Source organism: Calidris pugnax, unplaced genomic scaffold (assembly GCF_001431845.1).
Source record: "Calidris pugnax isolate Ruff unplaced genomic scaffold, ASM143184v1 scaffold19, whole genome shotgun sequence".
Lineage (NCBI taxonomy): Eukaryota > Metazoa > Chordata > Aves > Charadriiformes > Scolopacidae > Calidris > Calidris pugnax.
This window is the reverse complement of record NW_015090775.1, coordinates 2091929-2116280: the sequence shown is the minus strand read 5'-3', so window position 1 is coordinate 2116280 and position 24352 is coordinate 2091929. Positions and strand designations below refer to the sequence as shown.

The 24352-nt window shown below is 36.3% G+C and overlaps 1 protein-coding gene across 1 annotated transcript in view; it reads right to left on the bottom strand.

Moving 5' to 3' along the window:
• The window catches only part of DNAJC1 (DnaJ heat shock protein family (Hsp40) member C1), a gene marked incomplete at its 5' end in the record, with an annotated part of 79614 nt that overhangs the window by 27108 nt on the left and 28154 nt on the right, over window positions 1-24352 (bottom strand). The window contains one exon of the mRNA XM_014946665.1: window positions 22376-22542. Within this exon, the coding sequence (XP_014802151.1) occupies window positions 22376-22542 (167 nt within the window). The remainder of the gene's footprint in view (window positions 1-22375; window positions 22543-24352) is intronic.

The following is a 24352-nucleotide window of genomic DNA, read 5'->3' as shown; positions in this document are numbered from 1 at the left end:
TTTGGTGGGGTTTTTTTGGTGTTTTGGGGTTTTTTTGAAGCTATTCTGTCATACCATATCCAAAGCATATCTAAGCAATTACACACGGAAATCAAGATGATCCTTTCAGTGATGTACACACATCAGAAGCTTTCTGGTTAAGTTTTATTTTCAGACTGTTTTGGTAAGCTTTGCTTTTCCTATGTGCTCAGAACTTTACTAACCATTTGTAAATATTACAGAAGTCCTGAGGTTATCTTCCTAAGTAACAGACAAAACTATAATCATTCTGTAGATCTGTAGCTAATTATATAGTTAATTCACAGCAGAAGAATTAATTAGCTATATTAAAATATCAACTTGTTAATCTTATTTCAAGCTGACAGTAAATTTTAGAATGTGAAGATCTAACACATTTACAAATTTGGAAGATCTTTGAAAAAGCTTTCACAAAATCCACTCTCAACCGCCGAAGCTGTAAAGAGCTTTTGTGAATTTGCAATTCCTCAGCAACAGTTAATTGTGTCTTTAGATGCAACAGCGCCTACTGTGATCCAACTACTACAAGCAGCTATGAGGGTGGTCATGGTGTGAATGTATTCTCCCCGTTCTAATCTGTAGCCAACTGTAACTGCGAGAGTCAAATGAATGCATAAACATACTGCTTTGTCACCTAAAACCATGTGTGTCCAATATTACTGAAACATTGGGCCAAAATTCATCTCTACAGTAAAGCAATGGAAGACACCACATGGTGAGGGGACAGCTGTTGTTACTACAGAAGCATTCAGATTTTGCATCAAAAAAGCCCCGTTCTGGGATTAACTCCCCATACTGAATACAAAATTAAAAGTACAGAGTTATGGTCTGCAGTCTTTAAAATGAAAATAAACTAGAAGTGTAGATATGGAAAATTCACAGCATTCCCATAAATAATAATCCTTTAACATGGTTTATCATACATAGCTGGCAGTATTGAAGAACTAGTTCACCCAAACTACTAGCACCTTCTATAGAAAAGAAATATGAATATGGTTTATTGTTTATCTTCACTCTTACATGTGTATCTGCACTTCGCAATTCCATACCACCTCTATCAGCATGACAGTTTTACACTATTAGAATTTTTTTAAAATATGAGCAACTCTATTTTCAATTACATTAAAAGCAGATTTTTAGACAACAAAGCATTTCTTTTCAAGAAAACAGTCTGACTTGTTTAGACTTGTTAACATTAATAAGTATAAAATTATATAACCTTTTACTGATACAATTTGGAACGGATTAATATTTGAGAATTTATAAAGAAACTTTAGAAGTTATTTATATTGACTTGACAATATGAGATAATTTGATATTTTTAGATCAAAATTTAACCTTAGACAGTTTCTTCCTGTCATCAATATAATGTAGATTCAAATAAAATCACTGTTTTATGGAAGTTTGGATAATGGTTTTAATCTGGCTAGGACTTCTTGCTATGTGTCATCCAATTTTGTTGATTCACAGATCTGAGCAGTCAAGTCCATGGTCTTGCAAATGAACCATCAGGCAGCATCTATTTAAAAATACCTGTGAAAACGTTTGTAGAACAAAGGTCTTAGTAAAATCCCAGAGAGTTTTGCAATTCAGGATACATTTAACCCACAAGCACGTGGTGTTTCTATCCAGTAACTTTAAGACCAGAACGTAAAAGTATTCCTGATTTAACTTTTTGCCCAGAATGTCTTATTTTTCTTACATTATTATTCCATAGCCCTACAATTTCTTGCTTTGCCTACAGGAAGTCTGAAGTCAGTCTTGTTTTATCAAGTCCAACACACATCGGGCATGGGATCCAGCTGTGGCTGAACACTAAGGATCTGCTACAGTTCTAAAGATCTCCTCTGAAGCCCTAAAGATCTGCTAAAGGGCATTAACGATCTGAACTCAGATTCAAAGGCACAACAAGTTCACGTAACCCTTTGCTCCTTCAAATCCCATTTCCACCAGTGCAATTTTTATTAATTGAGACAATAAAACCATAAGGGCAGCTACACGGTTTCGGACCAATGGTCAAGGTTGGCCAGTAAGCTCATCATTTGTGCTCCACGAGTGCAGCTACAGAAAACTTTGCCACATCCTTTGTGATAACAAGAAGGACTAAATTTATCATTGATCCTTTCAGTCCCACTCTGCTTTGAAAAAACAGGGGCCAGTATCTGCCAGTACTAGGAGTAAGAGAAAGGCAAACATACAAGTTACTTATATTGCCCCTAATACGTTACCTATATATCCCCTAATATTTTCCCTAACTCCAATTATTTTCAGCTCAAGGAGTTTCTCTAGGCTCATATATTTTACCTATTTAGTAATCCACAATGAATCTCTGTTTCAATGTTTTTTCCAGTATGCCCTGAAACTATGTGAATTTTCTGGATTTGCAGCATCATTTTCCTGAGGAGTTGCACACATCTGCTACCCGTTAGACAAGGAACCACCTTATCCTCTGTTCTAAACCTGCTGGCTTTGCTGACACCCAACTCCTGCTTCGAGTGACAAACCATCAAATAGTCTACAGATACTGACTTCCACCTCACAACTTTGTTCAAAATATCCCTCCATAGTATCCCACAGTATTCCCTTGTAAACTGTCTCTTCCTGGCTAACGAGTCCTAGTCTAGTCAGCTGGTTTCCCATGTAAAAGCCATTTTATGCATAAAACTGTCCATGATGTCCTTTTCTAAACCACCCGTAATCCCATTATAGCCAACATCTTTGCAATGAGGTACCAAACTGCACACAGCAGAATTAATTGTAAGTTTATACGGTGCAATAAGGATTCTTCTGTTTTTCTCTCTATTCCTTTCTTAACAATTTCTAACGTTTGCATTGATTTTTTCAATGATTCTGAGTGGATGTTTTCAACAAAGCTAGCACTGGTAACTCCTAAGATCTCGCTCCTCAACATCCACAGCTATCTCAGACCTCATAATCTTGTGCACGAAGAGAGGAGAGTCATCCACTTTATCAACACTTGCATCACTTCACGTTTACATGCCAGGAAGTTTTCCTGCCATTTTATTGCCCAAGCAGCGAAGCTCATAAAAACACTCCGCAGTTCTTCAGTGTTTGTTCTCTTCTTCATTACTCCAAATAATGCCACCATTGATGAATTCTCTCACCTCAAAGCTCACCTTTTTACCATGTTACCATGTTCGCTGTACTACACGAATACACTGAGCAACACAATTCCTAGCAGAAACCCAGCCAAACTCTACTGCTAACCCTGCTCTTCTGAAAGAGCTATTTATTTCTACCCTCCGTTTCCCATTTTTTACTAATTATTTATCTGGGAAAATATCCTTCCTCTTATCGCATGACTGCTTCCTTTCCTTAAAAGCCTACAAGCCTTGTTAAACCCTTCTGGAAAATCAAGCGGACTTTATCAATCAGATCACCTTCTCCCTGCATATTCCTTAATCCTTCAAAGAAGGCCAGAGGGTTTAAGGCAGGACTTCCCCTTAGCAATGGGAAGCAACGGTCGGGACTCCATGCAGGTCATATTTGTCTGGTGCTCACTAATTCTATTCTTTATTTCAGTTTTTGATAGCTTTCCCTAAAGAGATGCCAGATGTACAGATCTGTAAAGGTCCCTGAATTCCACTGACAACTTAATAAACAAACAGGGTGACATATTTGCCATTTCAGGCCTCAGGCACCCAAAAAAAAAAACACAGTTAATTGAATTATTTAATCCTTAAATTTTCTTTGAACTCGTGGTTGCATATCCTCTGGTCCCAGTAACTTAAATAATTTAAATCTTAAACAATATATCACATAGGTCTAAAAGAACATTAGAGATTAATTTTAGAATTTTTCAAAGCAACTACATGTAAATATGAAGATGCAACTAATTCTCTTCACTTATATGATAAGCTTGTCATAACCATAATTTTTGTTTCTAGTATTCCTCACACAGGAATGCCTTCAGCATTAAAAGCATTAAAATATTAAACAATATAACACAAGTAGACAGCAGCTCTTAGAGAAGAGTGAAAACTTAAGTAAAGAAGCATGAAGTTTCATCTGTCTCAGTATCAGGTCTTCTATCATGTGCAGCAGCAAGTGTTCTAGGACAGAGATCCTTTCCCTCACAGCTGCCCCCAGCCCGGATTAGGTATTTCCTAAGCATGCTGTTGAATCCCTTTCTGTTACAAAAGCAATGATGAAGCTTTCCACTCCCCTCATCCCATTTTTTCTCTCAAGCAACATTATAAAGTGGCTTTTTACACACATTCAGTTTCTCACTTCTCACCATATCCATCTGCCTTTTCATTTCTCCATCCAATATCTTTCTGCCCTGCTGTACGGCTCTGTACAGAACAGAGGAGGGAGAAAGCAAAAAAAAAAAAACCAAACCCCAAAACCGCACCAAACACTACCAGTAAGCAGTGTGGTTTCTTTGATTTCTAAACACACGGTTGAACACAATTTTTCTGCAGTAGAAGAGTCTGTAGGAAAAGACAGGACTCCTCAGGAGAGATTGTTCTGGACCTTGTTTGTTTCAGAATGGGCATTTTACAGACGTCTCAATCATTGCTGCCCTGAATAATTCTGCTTCTCATCCTTTCAATTCACCACACCACACACCATTCCCAGTACTGAACGGATCCTTCCAGGTGTACACAAAACTCCTCTAGCGACATGTTGCAATCACAAAAATTTATGTTTTCTGTTCTTTAACTAAGCATTGCTCTGAAGATCTTCCCTTTCATCAGTACTTTGTCCTGTAAGAAGTCTTGCTGACAGAACCTGTCAAAAGCTTTGTAAAATCCGAGTACATTGTAAAGCTCTAATAATAAGCCATAACTTTTCTGTAAATTCACACTGACTTTTTGCTATTATTTTAAAACTGGCGCATCTAATAGTATCATTCATTTCATAATTTAAAAAAATTACCCAGTATGGGATTCATGCTAACCAGTGTGTACTTCCCAGAATCCTCAATGAAGCTCAAAAATTGGTATCCTATTTCCATTTCTCATTTCAAGGCTCATTTAAGTAATTGCTAAAATATTAACATGAGTATTAAATGGATTTAGTATTAGAGTTCTTTTTAGGTCAACTAGTGGTGAGGACCATTGTTCCAAGCAATTTTTTATTTATCAACTTCAGATGAACACTTCAATCTAAACCACTCCTTCCCCGCTTGCCTTCGGTACATGAGATCAAAAACTCTCTAAACTCCTTTGTAGTAAACACGGGTGAAAAGGATGTTTAGCCAGAGCATCGTGAAACTGCTTTGCGTTTTGATACTCCAATACTTCAACAGAACCCTTGGCAGTGGTCCTTCACTTATTTTCTTTGAAAAAAGCAAAAAAAATTTTGTTCTTGGGCTTACCTTATTTTGGATTTGCATTTGACTTGCAAATCTTATGCTCTTTTGCATAAGCCTTTCCCTTTCCGAAGCTTTTTCCTCCCAATTAAGCAGCTATTTTCACATTTTAGTCTGAGACAAGTATAACTTAATTCCAGCAAAATGAGTATATCTTAAATTTTTTCTACTGGCTACCATATTGATTACTCACAATTTTGACGTTTTTTTTTGGTTGAACTTCAAGTAGTCTGTTAACCCATCCCATTTGCATGTCAACAAATTATTTTTAAACACATAAAAAAAAAGTTTTAAAAAAAAAAATAATCTAAGTTTACTTTGAGAGTTTAAGCACATTAGAAACCAAAATGCAAATATGTCCGTAACTGTATAATGTCGATATAACAACTCCCCTCTGTTTTTTGGAAAACAAAAAAAAACAGTTGCCATTTATTCAGAAATATCAAAACAATTAAAATCTTTATTTACAAATATATTTCATAGCTAACACAGGTCAAAAAGGGATTATTTTTCAGCTTTCTCATTCTTAAGATGTGCATCTATATGTACATATATATGTATATATTGTTTACTTAACCTCAGCAGGAAGCCTGAGTGAATAATAGATTCTCCCACCGCCGATTTTGGCAGGATTACATGGTGCTGCCGGGCTATTCCTACACTCACAATAAGCCATATCTTAAGACTGAAATATTTGTGTTCTAACAGACAGGCAAAAAGCAGGGGAGAAGAATGAGAAGTAAATATGAATCAAGTCAAGAACCAGCTACATGAAGCAGTAAGACCATTTTTTAAAGTTATGACTATATTCAGAAAGTTGCAGGTACTCGAAAACCAGTAGTAAGCAGTCACCTGACAGAAAAGGTGGCAAACAGTGACTTAAAAACGAGGCACTGGAGGAGCTAAATACTCACAAGATGATTGCTATTATACTACATTCATTGCAACACCTTTGGCTTTCACTCCTAGACATTGGCCCTTCTCTGTCTTCCTCCCAGACTGAGCGGCCCCTTAATAACAAGTATTTTCTCCGATGATGGCACCTGCTAATTTAAAAGGTCACTTTCCAAGTACTAGTAGATATAATTTCCAACCCCTGAGTAATTTATACGGATTTTCCTTATGTCTATTTTCCACCTTATTTCATGTAAATCCCCAAATTACAAAAAGCTGTTCAGAGCTGATCTTTCCTCCCCTTTCCTACTCATTATTTATTCCTACTTCGAGAATTCAGAGGCAAGAACAGTTTTTAATACTTTCAAAGAAAGTGTTCTGGGTCTTCAGAAAGAATCTGTAGGGGAAGCAATGCTGAGCAGTAATTTTCAGGTTTTGCAGAACAAGAACACCTCAAAAACCTTCTCTAGATTGCTTTAATAAAAATATTTTCTTGTCAATAGAGCTGAAATTGCTCTAAAATAATGACTTGTTAATGATTAGTCATTGATATGAATGATCATCTGGTTAAAGCTACATCATCTGGAAAGAGAGGGAGTGAGAGAGTGGCTGGGTGCACACCTGGCAGCCACTGAAGAATTATCAAGTAATAAATTACAACATCCTGGTTTGTATCTAAGAGAAGTTTTGGGGAAGAACTCTTTGGTGGATATTGGTTACAACAGCACAAATACTAGATTTGAAGTAGAACTCTGCTAGCAATACACCAGTCTCCAAAACTACCTCCACAAGAAAGAAATAAAAACACCCCTTGTTACCTATTGGGTATGACAAAACAAATTGGTTGGATTTCCTACACTAACCAATGATAATTTTAGGTAAATTTTATTGATTTCTTGTCAAAAAATTACTCTCTCAGTGATATAGGCACTTCTGAAAAACGTATTCTCATTTTTTCTTTTTTTGACTAGCTTATATAAAAGGAAAATCTTCCACGGATGTCTACATTCTAACGATGTTATTGTCATATAATGGCAGCATGTATTGGTTACCCTCACTGAAATACTGAAGCCCTTTCATGATCATAAAGGTTCAATAAGATGACAGATAAAAATGACAAGTCCATAAAACTTTCTTAAGAGGATCCACCAGTCATGCTGACACTGCTACATCCACAACACAAAGTTATGAGGGTGGGACAGGAATTGAAAGACTGTTCTGTGATAACTTCTCCAGCAGTGGTCTAATTAAAAGATACTAAGAACCTTTCTTGGTAGCAAATCTGCTGTCTCCTCAACAAAACGAGATATATTCAGCATCTGATTAAGGCACAGGTCATTGCAATACTTGAACTTGTTTAACAAGAGGAAACACAACTAGATTTCTTAAGGTTCATTCCAGACCTAAGATATAAATTTTCATGAAACAAACATCTCTTGTTCTATAAGATCAGGGTTGGACACCAGAAAAAAAAAGGGTATTTTAAAATTCTGGTTCTTGGCAAGGATTGGCATATCTAAGAACTCTATGAATCTGGCAATACAAATGGGATGGCATTAAATAAAGTTCATGATCCTTTCAATTTATACATAAGCTGGAAGCTCATCCACTGGAAGCAGATGGCAGGTTTACTGGTAGAAGGGTGACCATAAACTTCCAGTGTTATTCAGAGATCAAAAAAGCAAAATATACTACCAAACAGATGAAATAAGGTCCATAAGGACACAGAGATCCAGCTTTAGGAAATAAAACAAACAAACAAACATACATGCTTTCCAGGCCAGGTTTTGTTTTATTTAATCTAGAATGGTTTTCTACTCCTGTTCATGTCCCTACACCCAATTACCTGAACTTAACAGACTAACGCACCACAGAAGTGGGACATGAGCACTCAGGTGTTAATTTACTCTAAGTTTAGGCTGAAAGCCAGAGAATGCTTCAAACAAAGTGATTTTCAGCATGCTAAAAGGACTTGGAGGGAGTTGGGTTCAGAGGAGATGAGAAAATCCTAACCCATTCTAATACAGAACTTGTTCCATAGCAAGATCTCTCTAGCATTAACATAAAAATATGTTAACGAGTTATTTTCAATGCATCAACTTGAATGCCATTTTCTTTTTTAAAAAAAGGAGTTAAAGCCAAAAGTAGTAAAGCACCCATCACTAGCAATACACACCTGAAAAAGGCCACTGCTCTACAAGCAATGTTTTCACACTTCAGGTTCTACCAGGCTTTGGTTCTAGATATAATACGAAGTTTTCTTTAACCTATAGCCGTTAACATGACCAGATCCATGCAGGAATGTTTCAAATCCCTACTTACATTACCATAAAGCAACCTGAACATTTCTCCTATGAAGTAGATAGCTTTCAGAAAACATGAAAAACAATTCAAATAGTGACATATTTTTACGGCTTTTGAAATTAAATTGTTCTGTCGTATTTACACAAAGCCCAGATAATTTTGTCTTTTTCTGTTTGTCGTTACAGAAAACCATGAGGGGAAAAAGGTTATTTCTTGCTGCATGCTCAAAATCAAATCTACCTTTCCATCACGCAAGCCAGAGGAAAAATGTCACAATTAAATGGGTCATAAATATAACACTAAAATTACTATTTAAGTCAATGTAATTGAACAGAAATTAAAATGTAGTTTTTAATTGCATATTACAACTTAAACGGTAGCACTTAGCAGAAAGTGTTAACTCATTTATTTTTTAATTGTTAGCTGCTTCAAGGCAATTGTTTTAATGCAGAAAAAAGTGAGAAGCTCTTCAGTAAATTTGATTGCAGGACACTCAGGCATGCAGATCAAACAAACTATAGGTTTAATAGGTAATTAGGTTTGCCCTGTGATACATTAATGTGGAGACAAACTCCCAAAGAAAAGGAATAGATATTTTTCATTTAATTCCCTCTCAAAACACTGCTCTAGCTGGATTTTTTAATGCAGTTTAAAAAGTATTTCCGTTTTACACAGAGAACATGAAATTGCAAATCTTCTAGACTACGTAGATCAAGGAATTCTTCAGGAAAAGAATTTTACAGTTCTCATGAACTTCCATAAATAAGTGCATAGGGTAGTAAGTCCTCAGGAGAATGCAGGTGGCAACTTTTCTTTGTAATTACTCGATACATTAAAAATCTTTGCTAGAGAAAATGAGCCCAAAGGCATGCAGATATATTAAAGCGTATGATTAGTCTTTATTAGTAAGGAGTCCTTTTCCTTTCAAGGTTGTCTCATGAAATACTAAGCAGACTAAGAAAGTGTCATATATTTAACAGCATTGGGCTGTATACTCTTCTTTAATCCGCTTCAGTATAACATGGCATGTTATCGGTATTTTGAAAACATTAACATATGGTATCAAAAATCATTGAATACACTAAACCATGCTCAGTCCCACAGATTGTGTCATAATGAACTACTACACTGGGAATCCTGTTGACTGCCTGCTCTTCTGTCCTTCATCCAGCTTTTCAGTCTTACTTCCTGCCACACTTTATAAGAAGATCGGATGTCTGTCCCAATAACTTTTGGATTCGTTGGGTGCGTTTTTTGTGGTTGTTCTTTTTTTTTTTTTTTTACATCAGTCTATTGCTGGCAACCTGTTTCTCCTACCTTCATTCACCTTAAATAACTTATCCAAAACCAGTTTTTCCTTTGTTGTCCTTTGCCTTTCTTCATAATATAGCTTCAACTGTTTCCATCAGAATTATTTCAACACCACAGTTCACGTCTAAATAATATCCTTCCTTTCACATCAAATGCAACTAAATTATTTCACTGGCAATGCTGTCTTGCTTTGCCAGTGATCAGTTATTTCCTAAATCACCTGGATATTCTGATCTCTTAATTTTTAACTTGAACACTGCATCCCAAAAATGCACAAACATACTGCACAATTACAGAGGGATCTTCAAATATTTATTCTATACTAAGTATGGCTCATCAAGTTAAAACCCACAGGAAAAATCGAGCACCCTTGTTCAAACGGACAAGATCTCTAAAGATGATAAAATTCTGCTAAGCAGAATACCAAAACTTAGATATTTGTTTTCAATATTCAAGTGCTCTTTGGCAGGGAACAAAAATAGAGAATGGTATCTAGCCTACAACCTAACAGATATTTTGACCTGGCTCAAGGCAGCTAAGAATTTTGACCATGAAAGGGGAAAAAAAGTAAAGAAAAAATGAATTTACTATCCCACCAGAATATGCCCACAAGAATCAGAAACAATATGCATTTAGTACCCTATATGGACTACCTGGAAAATGTCATTAATATAGCCCATAGTAAAGTAAATTTTCCATCCTGTTTTCCAACAGTCCAAGCTGTCACATAACAACATTGGGGGGGGGAGTATCTGAGTATCTGAGAAGTTTTCATGAAGTCATAAAACACAGATCTGTGATGGCAACCTCAAGCAACTGCACTTCCAAAAGAACCCCAAATATCAGAATTGTGAATCATCACAAAATAGCGTATGTGTGACTGAAAATAAGGGCAACGCTACCTAAACTGCTTAACATATAAACATGGAATCTGCCTGTCAAATTCCCAAACATAACCACAAGGTCTGTGCTAATTAAAAATCAAAGTTAGCTTTCGCTTTTCTCATACACACAATTTTTCCTTCCCATAATTTGTGGCCATTTGAAAATGTATGATTAATGTCAGCCTCATTCCTCCTGCGCTCACTTTCCCATTACTGGGCAAGTCTGCCAAACAAGGACTATAAAGAAAAAGCCCAAGGCAGCGAAACATTGCTGATACTGGAAGATATCCAGTTGAGACCAGCATAGCTAAAAAAACCAAACACACACACATACACACACTAGAAGCCACTAACTTACTGCCTAGATTCTCTGCTGACATTATTCTTTATAGAACTGTTCCAATCCATGTTTCCAATGTGAATTACACGTATCACCTAGTAAATAGTAAAAATTGAAGTATTAAGTTTTCTACTATTAAGTTTGTGTGTGTGTTTTAACAAAATAACAAATCCAGGCACACAGTTTCTCTCATGATTTTAAAGAGAGCTCCGCTAGGAGAACTTTGGATGGTCAGAATGTTGTTGTTCCCTGAAGTGGTCTATGTAAAAAATCTCATCCTATGCAACATGTCCAACCTGCTACTTTTGCAAATCAATGCACGCTTACTTTGTGAAAGTTTGAAGGCTGCAGCAAAACACAGATTTTTCATAGTGCTCGCAGATGATGCGAGAGCCTCCACTCCTTCATAATTTCCATCTCAAAGACAGTCACTGTATTTAAGTAATTCTGCCTTTTGGAAATGATGGGAAGTGCCATCACCAATACAACAAACAAATCTCAACTGCAACGCGCCATTTCTCATATTGTGCCCTCATTAAGAGTGCTGTCTTTTTTTGCAGGTCTGGGTAAGTAATATATTGTCCAGTAGCATTTTATAAAGAACGGTTCAGGCCAAATAATTTGCATCCCAATTCAAGGTGTAATAAACTTCAAATACAGACACAACTCCTATTAATTTAAATGGAATGCAATTGCACGCTGTCCTAGTATTAAATCATTCCTTAGCAAGGCAGGGTTACATATTTATCTTCACTAGGGAAAAAAAAAAGCCAAACATCTCTCACTTTGTTCAGTTTCTTTTTAGTTGCTGGAGTTTACCCTAGATTATAGTTTCTGGGCAATTTCTACAAACAAATTTGACCAAACCCCACTCTAGTCATGGCCTCAGGAAGAAAAGGAAAGCAGCAGCACTGTGCATTGTGAAAGAAGGTACGATGCTGAATCTAACCAGATTTTAATTGGTTTGTCTGCAAAATACAATATAGAAACATCAATATTTATTTACATTTATAGATTAAAGCTAGATTTATTTGCAGCTAACTTCGTTCTCCAATTTAAAGATAGCTAACTTCATACAAAGAAAAGCATCTACTTTGTAATAGTCTGCACTTTTGAAATTCATATTAAAAAGCTGAAAAAAGCAGCAGGGAATTGCACTACAGAAGCTGGCATCACAGACTGCAAATTATTTCTGATCCCCAAAGTTGTGGATCCCATTTCAGGGATATTTATCAGCTTTGCCTCTCATTTATTGCCAAAATTCCGAGTGTGCATTGTCAATGCTGGACTGCTCTCTCTCTCCCTTCTGTCAGTGGGCAGGAGCAAGGGGGGCAAGGGCACAGTGATTAACCAGCTTCCACACCTTACTCCGGCTTCTACCCCTGGTATGTGCAACTACAGTCTCTTCCTTCTACTTCTCTGCTCTTCCTTTCGTAGTTGAGACAGTTTAGACTTTGTTTTGGGAGGGAAAACTGCCAAGAAACACCAGGATTTCCACCACCCCCTGACCACAACTGAGCCAAATCACAGCACTCCCATCAGATGTTTTTCTACATCTCTCCCAGGCTGTGACAAAACCAGTGCAATGAAGACTAATATTTACCAATGCAGTGCACAGCTGCTGCTTTACATTTACATAAAACGGGTATCAGCTTCAGAACAGAAGAGACACTCCCAATGAAAGAGAATCAGATTTTCAACAGTGGACTGGCAAAGACTGAACTCCTGTTTCTCCTCACAGGTACGAGAGGTTTCTCTGATGTCAATTACTACATCTTTCTGTGATGGACAACCATCACATCAATCTCAGAAATGAAACAGGGCTCAAGACTGGAGGTAAACTGAGAAGTCCAACCTGAGTTACATAAGTTAATGTAACAGAAGCTATATAGCCCTAGTTTGGACCCAGGCAGGTGTCTAAGCAGAGGTTGTAGTGCTGCCTGGCGCAGAAACAGAGCTGCATTTTAAAAACCCTGTGTTTGTCCACACAGATTAACACTTCGCACAATTATCTTCAGCTCTTGGGTAGTTTTCAACTGACAGCCTCAAAAAACTGAGGACTAGATACGGAAAACACACAGGAAAAACTAGTTAGGCTGAATTATGGCAACAAGTCACATCAATCACTTCTTCTGGAGTACAGCTTCAGATGAAAAACTACTGAAAGCTAGAATTTGACACCACAGCATCTATAGCACGGTGTTGAAATCAGTGTATTATTCTTCTTGTCTGCACAAGACAAGAACTTATGCTACTCTATTTAATTAGACAGGAAGTTTAAAAACTCAATCAGGAAATATCAGGCAAATGTCAACTGTATGGCCTTAATTCAACGCATATGCACGGCTGATTTTTTTCAACTGGTGTTTAAGTGTTTATATAACATATTGTTACTATCTTTAGGAAATGTCCTTAGAGAAATATATATTTTGGCTGTTTTTCTCCTTTGCAATCTAGAGTGAATTTTGGTTGTGCTGTGAAACATGCTGTTTCCAAAAAACTTTTTCCCTGGTTGTCATATCAAATCACTTTTCCATATCATTTAGATGCTTTTAAATCTTCTCCTTTAAGGAGAATAAGGTTCATAGCATGACTTTCCTGCTTGCATAGATTACACCACCTCTCCACCCAAACTAGTTCTAGCCAGCCTGAGCATGCCGTGTTTGAGAGCGGAATACTATTGAGTTACATATTCTATAAACACATCATTACTTTCTATAAATACAAGAATAAATAAAGAAATAAAGTTTCCTATGCTTTGTTAACCTATCCAACCTAACTAATAGATTGAAGAGAGAAAGGCAGAAAAGGAAATACATAAATTCCACATTCTTACATAGCAGTTGTTCAGTTAGTGTTTATTCACAGTCTTTATATATTCCTGACCTATTTCAGGCAAAACTCCATAATTCTTGGTTCAGTGCTTACTACTTCTGGCATTTGTCCCAGTCATAACAACTATTTTCTCTGAATTCACTGCTAGGCGAATTTATTTTCTTTAAAGAACAAATTGTATTTGTAAAGACAAATGTATATCTGCCATAACACTGAAAACCCCAACTTGAGATGCTAGTTGAAGAGTATAAGATCATCATCCTATACTCTATTCTTTCTTCAGAAAAGCTGAGGATTAAAAGCATGACACGTTTAATACTGCAGGTGAAATTAGATTTCTGACCCTAATAATTTGATATTCACAGCTCAAAAGCAGAGATGTCTTATTCTAGATTTAAATATGTGGGTCATTCTCTCCAAGGAAAACTCAATAATTAAAAATATTTTTTTAAAAATCACATTTACTCTCTCCTTAAAGCTATTTAAGTCCAAAGTAAAGTCCATAGAGGTTTAAATATTTAAGACAGAAGCCTGAAAAGAAGGTTAGTCTCTGCATTTAAGGAAAAATGATTCAAAGAACACATAAATATATTGTTTCTAAACAAAAACTACACCAATTGCCCAGAAATATGCTACATACAGTAATTTGACAGAAATAGACCGCTCCGGTGCAATTCACATAAAGAACCATAAGACTAACCATAAAAACAACAAAAACATTGGCTGTTAAGTATGATGCCTGAAAAATTAAGTTTTTCTAGTTTTCTTTTGTTCATTAGGCTGACTTAGTGGCCAGCAAAGAGAAAGAGGAACAGAATCACTAATATGTATGTACGGGACAAAAAAAATCACACAAACATTTTAGAATAACCAAGGTGCTGTCTATTGTTTTGGCAAATCAAGTCCTGTTTCCTACTTCACAAACACAGTACATAATAAAGGGGTGCTTTCTCCACACTTTCCCAACTGTCACCATCAATATTTTATCCGTATCGTTCTGCTGCACAGAAGACACACGGATACATCGCTCTGTACCTCTGCACCGACCTCAGGCACTATATTATATAGGTAGACTTAAGCACCTATCTTAAAAAGTATGTGTGTAGGACAAAAGTACCTTTTTCATTAACACTAATAACTCTAACATAAATAGGATAACTGTAGGAGTCACCTGAAGGACATGAACTGTAGAGTTATTTTACAATGCAAACCCCAATATTCCACCCAGGCTGTGTCCACCAGGGGAAAGCCTGGAGTCTTCTGAATTAACACTTTAAGTACCACTCTAGTGTATATTTTTGGGTGTTTTTTTAAAAATGAAGTATCTTTTCAGTGACACTACATTGCTCAAGAGTTTGGTAATAGAATACTGAGATTTTTCACCTCAGGGTTACTAAATTCAATATGGCCCAGATCAATAGTGACTCAAAGTCATCACCATTTGATGAGAGTTTGGAGCTCAGGTTAAAATGTATTATGAGCTTAGACTAGCTCCTAGTGAATAGCTTCATAACTGACACTAACAGGTATGGTTGCTGGCAGTCTCAATATAGAGCCCTCCATTCTATAGGCACACAGAGTGATTTGCTTTCTTGACCTACAGCAATCCCTCCGGCCCAGGGTGGAGGCACACTGGCTGGACACCATCTCAGACTGCTAGCTCCTTACCTGTACCTGTCCCAGGAACAACAACAACAAAAAAAAGAATACAGACATGCTTTTCAGATACCATATTTGTTTCACTGATTAGAAAAAGAAAATTAAGTTATTTCAAAACTACACGACCTCAGGTAGCACGCTCAAACAGAATAACCCTTCCCTTTGAAGACCAATTTATTAAAACATCTAGTTTACACAGCACCTTAATCCTGCTAAGATACAAGCTGCTTGCTTAAGGAATTAACATTTTTTAAAAGCCTGGAAACTGTATTCAGGTAATCCGTCATATGACGTCTGATTAGAACAAACACCATGTTATTTGCTACTAAAGAAAAAGCATACTCAGATTTCAAAGCAGCACAGATGTGGGAAGATTCAAGGCAGAAGAGAGCAGGTGGCAGGCTAGCTGGCAATTATGAGATGTGCAAGATTATAAAATGACTAAGATTTAATTGTCAAAACTATACTTTTTAAACTAACAAAACAATAATTTAGCATTTGTATAGCATTTTGCCTTTTAATGTTATCAAGCAGAGAAACCTCCTTTATACATTTAAAGTTATTTTGTATCGTTGCTCCACAGCCAGTTTTCAAATAAAGCCATCATGATTAAAAAGCTCACTCAGTTGTCAATATCCTATCTATGAAATGCAGTGCTTTCATAGCCCAGCCTGAGAAAAATAAAAACACAAACTGCATTGTAACCAGAAAAAAAGAGTTCAGTACACGATGACCACAGCCTACAGCTCAACAACTGGAAAAAATGGTAACTATTATGTTTCCAGCATCTACCAATAAACTGTGTAAAAACAATGCTTATGTATACTTTTGTTTCACAGTAGTTTTAATAATCCTAATTTAAGGGTAAAAAGTAAAGTGTAGCAAATGCAGGAGATCCACGTTATCTAAGCTTCCCAAGTTCTGTGCACAAAAATAGTTTTTACTACTCTTGCTTTACTATAATCAAGCCAGGTGCTCCTGCAATATCAAACACACCCAAATGCCAAGAAGTGCTGCGGGATAACATGAAAAACAAAAATAATGAGAAACATGATTTTCTATCTATACATCTGGTGCAGCTGGAAGGGATCAGGCACCGTCTTTTTCCACCTTTATCTCCCCTTTACAGAGCAAGCAAATATCAAAAGGTCAAAGCATTCACCCCTCATTGAGGTAGAACTTGGAACCCTATCTTCAGAGATGAATGAGTCAAATAATGATATGTAACCAAGAGGAGATTCCAGTGGAAGAAGATGAGCAATCTGTAAACTGAAAGGAATTATAATCCTGGTCCCACTGAAGACAACGATAAATCTCCCATTGATTTCTCGAGGGCCAAGATTTTAATGCAACAACAACATTATTCACATAAACAATGAGCTCTCATAAAAACAACGTGTGTTACAAATCATGTAAAATGAAATCAAAACAAAGAATATGAGAGAAGTCCCACTGGGAGAGAAATTACTTGGCAATGATTCATCAATAGAATGATTCCAGAAATGGCAAATGCATACATTCTTGCATGAATATTTGCAGAAAGGACAGAACAAGATCAGATGCAAAAAAACCCATTCTCGAATAAGTTCCTCTTTCTTCTAGCTCCACATAATACGTTGTCCAATAGAAAAGTAAAGGGTTAAATGGCTACAAAGCAATGCAATCATGGCTTAACAACATATGCAGGCCATAAAATAATGCGACCTAGAAGGAAGCCCATGGTAACACTCCCTCTACATTCCCCTTAATTCCTAGCAAGCATACACAGAACACTTCTGTCAATTTTTGGTGACGGATAAAGAAAAAAAAAAAATATCAAAGTTCGAGGTAATTAAATTAAGCTACTTATCTCCTCTTAACAACTTGAGAGAAGATCTAATCTGGGAGTACAAACCTTCAGTGACAACACAAAAATAATTTCAGAAATAAACTTTTTCAGTACTTGCTTTAAAGAGCTTTGTTATCAGTATGAGAGAGAGCTTTTAGCAATTCCTCTCAGCTTTGCGGTCATACGCAGCTCGCGTGAACAGTGTGAACAGTGCTACATGAATACTCAGGTTAGTGCTAGGCAGGTATATGAGTCCCTATATAGAAAAAAACAAATCAAGAGTCTTATTACTTCATTTCCATGTTCTGAAATACAATTGAGTCTGCTCACACTATTGTCAACAGATGGAGTTTCAGAACAGAATAGATGATCAAAGAAAGGTTTCATAAATGGTCTAGATAACATGCTCTAGTTACACACCTCCCTGTACATGTGTTCCCAAATCCAAATCTAAACATCCTGGCTGAAAATTAAATTCAGTATTTCTTTCTCTCCAAATTTATGAAAGGTATGATAAATTATTATAATTTTACTTAAAACAGCCCAGAATGGACTGGAAAAATGACACATTCAGTTATTGCCCAACAGCTTCCCTCTTCTGGTCTAAAACTCCATCTATTTAACCTTTCCTCATAACTATGACTTTCTAAATTTCTTTTTATTGCTTATCTAGTCTTGCTGTTAATTTTTCTTTCTTTCTTTCTGAAAAGTGCAACAATCAAAACTATACAAAAAGTCCTAAAGGTGGATGTATCACCACTGCAGAGAAATGCAGAAACATTACCTCTCAGTTCTGTAATACTGAATATTATCTGAATATATCCCAATTGCTTACTTTATTTTAATATTTAATATTAGCTTGTTTTCTTTTATTAGCTTTAAGTAGAGAGTAACAACATAGCAAGACGAGCTCCTTATGGACATAAACTTAGCATGTTCTCAAACTAAGACAGAAGAATAACTTTACTACACTCTAAGCACATTTTCAGCCAGCCATGTAACCTTATGAAAAATTGGAAAACACTCTATCTATATCCCTTATTAGATCCTTTTCTTTGCTTAAGAAGGAAGCTGCTTTCTTCTCTATATCCTGTTCCTTATCTACTTCAGTACTTAAACCCTATGGAAACAGTAATCAACAGTACATCAACAGCTCCTACATCCTATTCAGACACCAGACAGAAAAAACTATCCAAAAAAAATAGTAGACCACCTAAAACCAGACTGGTACTCCAAATTACACTCTATTTTATTTTCCATGTACTTCTACATTGCTGCTTTTTCATTTTGAACTGACAGTTAGGTCACTTAGTAGTGTGATAGTGGCATGTATTTTTTTCCTCCATAAAAAGGACAATATCTGCTCTTCAGCAAGGATGATACTTCAAATGAATTCTGGGGTGAGGCCTAGCCTACAAAGTCTTCTGAATTTGAGATTAAAACTTTACCTCCCCATTAGAGATGGCAATTCTCATTTCCAAGAAATTTTCATTAGCCTTTACTTTCAAGATCATCTTCAATAAACAGTGAAGCAAATTAATCATTTTATTCCAAAGCTATCCCCAGATCACGATTAATCTTAATTCCAGCCTCTCTGCCCAGTTCCTCTTGACCTATTTCTTTAAATCAACATTTATCTTTTTTCTTCTATTCAGTTACACTACCCAACAGCTTAACTTTTGTCAAGTTGCACTTAATTCTTATACCTCCTGACTTATCAGACATATTGAAAAGATCATCAAAACCGTACGTCTTTCTAGGCTACTTTTGGAAGTCCAGGACACTGGCCTCAAAACCCACCACTTTTAAATCCATCAAACCCTTAACAGAGTCACTAATATCCATTTTCTTTACAAATACAGAATTCCAGTTATCGTCAATAATCAGTAATATTTATTTTACCATGAAAATAGTAATTTTATTTTTCTGCAGTACCAAAGCCACACTCTTGCTCTACAAATAAAATGTAGAGTTCTTATGTAAGCTTACTGAGACAACGGCGAGTCTGATACTTCTGAAAGCCATTATCATCTCCATGTTGGCAAATCTACCTTACAGAGCTATTTAGTCTATGATAATGTTACTTCTTAGATCAATATATACCAGAAAAATATCCAGATTCCTGCTGCAGGTGGAACAACAAAAATCTTAATTTTTCTTTTATACAGCTTTGATGCATCTAAGTTCTTAACCTTAGATTTCCAAATTCACTCTTCCAAAGAGCACAAATGTACTCTTCAAACTGGAGGAAACATTAATGAACAGCTTACAGGACTGTAGCCCATGAGCCATTAAACCAACTTTCAAAAAAAAAAAAATAATTAAGTGAAACCCAAAAATGAAAGGAACCTAAGCATTCAAATCTCATCATGTATTAAAAAAAAATAAAATTCACAGGGACTCACTTCAACTTAAAAACTCAACATAACCTAAATTTCTATCAAGTTGGGGACTCTGCATGGTACAGCACTTCCAAAACAGCAGTCCATGGATTACAGGCACCTCCTAAAGTACAAATGTGAATATGAAGTTAATTGTAATCATCTACACTTGGGGTACCAACATCAGGGACAGCAACTCCACTTCCTTATATCTGGATGAATGTCAGTAACATTTTACCAAGCTACTGTGGTCTTTCCACATGGGTAATGGCCCTCAAGCCTGGGTGACTGTACATAGTCCACATCCCTGAGCTATCACAAAAGAAAAGAAAAAGGCTAACAGTCTTTCTCCTGAGCGAAGCATGACAATCCCAAGAAAAAGTCTGATGGCAAAATGACTTACAAAAGAGAAACCTTTTCTTAAGACAAGTAGAACTGAGAGGTGAATGTCATATACCACTTGCATGTCCATGCAAGCAGCAGAAGAGGGAGACAGAAGAGGGGTGCTGTCCCAGGTTACATATATGATGTGTAATAGGGGAAAAGACATCTTTCTAAACCACAAATGTGTCAAATGACAGTTAGGAACAATTCACTTGTGGTACAACCTTTTTCCCAGTAAGCTTATTACAATTACATATTATCATGACACAGACATTCTCATATTGACATACAAATGGCTCCTACAAGCTACTAGAGCCAGTAATGTGTATTCTCCATTTCTTTGTAAAGTTTATGAATCTGTTTCTCTCCACCACTGTATGAAATGTCGATGATGCATTGCAGTAACATGTTAGCTGCCAAGGAAAGGAATCACACCTCAACACAGTTTGTTCAGGTCAAACACTTTACGCAGACAGTATAACAGCAAATTGCCTCCTTGTCCCTAAAATGTTAACCCCATTTGTAACAGAATATAATTCAAAAAATAAACTCATGAATCCAAGCGATGAGATGCAATACTGAATCTCTAGGTGTAAGCACAAAAAACCAAATTACTTACCTTTCAGTAACAGTTCTTTGATATGTTTTAGTTCCTGTGACTCCTGTTTCTGAAAGGATGTACCTACAACTTGTTCTCTTAGCAGTGACTCTGAAGACACAACTTCTATATACTCTGTGTAGGAGGTGCAAAATTATAGATGGAATGGGCCCAGCCTCATTAAATTCCTTCATTTTCATGGAAACCCAAAGAAAGACTTAATTTCCATCATAAGGGAAGGTGATTTTGGGGATCTAGATAGTCAAGCATGTAACCAACCCAAGCTACTGTAAACAAATATTACCTCTTACTCCTTTAATCATTTGCCCACGCAGCCTGATAAGCAAAGATGCAACTAACAGGAATCCAATCCACAGGCACTTCTTGAGTTAAAGTAAACAGAGCAATGACTGTAAATATGCTCTTAACTCCCAGGCAACTCATCTACAGAATTAAGGACCTGAGTTCTTGCTTTCTCTAAGTGCGTGAAAATATGCTCCAGTGTTTTAAGAATTCAGTGTATCAATCCCTTACACAGAAGACAAAAGCTAAGCATATTTGGAGAACAGATTTGTTACAGAAATATAAAAGTAAACATAAAGCAGATGTACTAAACAATACTGAAAGATAAAAGTAGCAGCAATAGAAAATAGGCAACTGGGAAATCATGAAGCTTAGGAATCCAACAGTAGTAGATGAATCAACAGGTTACACAATATTCAAATTATTTAGTTAAAATTTTAAGTCTGGCTAAAAATGGGAGGATTTTTCACAAGCTTGAAAACAACTAAGGACTAAGCAAATCTGCAGCAGAGAGGAATCAAACAAATGACAGTAGGAATTTCTGTCAGTATGGTAATGCTGAAGGCCATGTGTTGCCCTAACTCCACTCCAAACACACCACTCTCCTCATCTCAGTCTTCCGGGCAAGACAGGAGACCAACTGATAACAATTCTTCTGTCAGCTGTGTATCTCGGTTCCAAGATGAAAACTACACATTTTCAAGCCAGTATGTTTTAATAAAATTTACAGAAGATAATTGCACTAACTGCCACTAAGAACCCTTATCTCTACGCAGCAAGAACCTTAACAAGTTCTACGTTGAACTGTTAGGACTTTTCCGGAAGCCAGATGAAATGCACAAAGTACCTAAGCAGTTCCATAATCAAAACATACTACATCTGGATATTAAGAAGCAAAGGTTTCTTCTTTCATTTAGTGAAGAATCTATTCTTGCAAGCAAAATACTATTAACTGCAATTAACAGAAAGTACCAAGCCTCATATAAACTTGAGAGCATTATGTTCTACTGATTTCTAATGAACAAGAAATAGCATTTATATTAGAAACTATAGAGAGCTTTCATAAATTTTAATCAACGACATCCTGTTATAACAACATTTACAGTATCATTACACAAGTTACACTGAACATTGATATAAGCTTTTCCACTATGTGTCTGCCTGACAATTAATACTTCTCTAGACTTCAAAGGTACATAAATATTGTGGTGGTATACATACACTATTCTTTTTCTTAAGAGGCGAGCAAATGAATCAACATTTAAAATATATAACAACAAGAAAGATTTTGAACCTACCTTCTTTTTCTGGGTTCTGTTCCTGCCTCCCAACCAATCATCCATCTGCTCCTCAATCTCTTCAATTGAAGCTCCATGATCATATGATGGAACATACGCACTTGACTCCATAACTGTGTATACAGGGAATTCTGATTTTGGTTTCTTGACTTTAGGCTTCTTCTCCTCTATACAAAAGTGAAAAAGAAGAAAAAGTAATGCTACTAATAGTGTAGAGAAGTAAAATTCAGAAGCAGGCTTAGCTCCTCAACTCTTACTGCTATATTAAAATTTCCACTGAGGAAGGGAGTTCAGTTGCTTTGTTAAAAAGACAATTCAGACTTTTGCATAATAATTTTATTTTGTTTTTATGAAAACACATTATTTTTATGCACACACTTATCCCCTCTTCTATCTTAACTAGGCCTTAGAGGGCCAGATGAGGAGCCCCTCAAAAACACAGTTAGCTCTTGTCACTACTACATCACCTGGCAATTAAGATTAGTACAAGCAAAAGCAAAGGGAGTTGCTAAAAGATTTAAAAGGTCCAGCTGGCTTCAAAGAAACTGGCAAAGGTAGAAAGGTGAGTTTTAGACAATTTTGTATTGCTTTATGGTCAGCTGTGCTAAGTAAAAAATTCTGAGTCAATAGATAGCTTCTCTGTTCTGAGATTTCTGAAAATACAAATAGCTCTATTCTAGCACTTAGACATTTAGGAAGATGTAAGTGTCAGACCTACTCAAACTGATCACTGTTTTCTGCTCGCTTTGTCCTCCAAACAATATTAAACGGGAGCAGCAAACTTAGGGGATAGGAAAGAGGGGGGACAACAACTCAAACTGCATCAACTGAAAACATAGTCACTAAACAGCATGATCTTAAATGAAAGAATTAAGATTGACTGAAAGGAAAGACAAGAGAATGAGATGAGAAAAAGAAGCTTGAGGTTTCTGAATGCTTTCTGAGTGCTCAGGTATGCCAAGTGAGTGTCCTTTGTTTTTTCTTTATTGTTTTGAAAATATACTGTATTCACAATATCTGGATGCTCCTAAGGATGCTACTAAACTGAAAGAGCTGATCTAACAGCTGGCTGTAGCCAAAAAGAAGAATCTTCTATTCTGCCTCCATCTTTCCACTCTCCACTGTGTGCTTATGTGCTTATCTCTCCTCTACCTGTGCTTCAACAGTCATGCAACCACTCAGCAAACTAGTTCAATTCGCTAATCTAGTAGAAAGTTTATCCTTTACACTCAAACAAAAAGAAAGAATCCAAGTTGTTTAAAGGTGATAGGCAAGGAAAAGGAGAACCACATTTCTCAGCAGCACTGGACCTTTGGATCAGCTTATCTGCCTTTGCAACCATGTCCAAAATCATACTTTTTGAGCACCAGAGGAGAAATACCTGTTTTTCATCAAAATCTTCTTTAAAAAAAAAATAAATCCTCAAGAGGACAGAAGGACTGTTCCCTACAGACTCTGATGCTGAACTCCTTTTCCTGACTATACATGTACAGGAACAGAACAGTGAAAAGACTCTACAGATTTGACAAACTCCTAGGAACTGAATACTTTGGAAAACAATAAACAGAGGGAGGACTGTTTTATGGCACTTTCAGAAGTCCAAAAAGAACAGAAAATTCACATAGATGTTGAAAGTTAACAAAATGACTAATGATCTTTTAAACTTTTAAATGTATGTTATTCAGAGATCTCTTTTTGTGAAAAATCTCTAACTTTGCTTGTAATTGTCAAATTAATCTCAATAAATGAAATATTAAGTAAAAATTCGGATTTGGATCTTTTTTAGCATCCTTCTGTAGGTATGCATAGTAAATATAATTAAATGACATACACTCCCCAGAAACACAAAACTAAAAGAAAGCCCCAAACTGTTAACCAGCATTTCTGTCATTGGTCAGATTTATTGAAGACAATACTGTTCCAAAATTCTTTTTGTCTATTTATAACCAAATCACATATATTAACCATTATTGCATT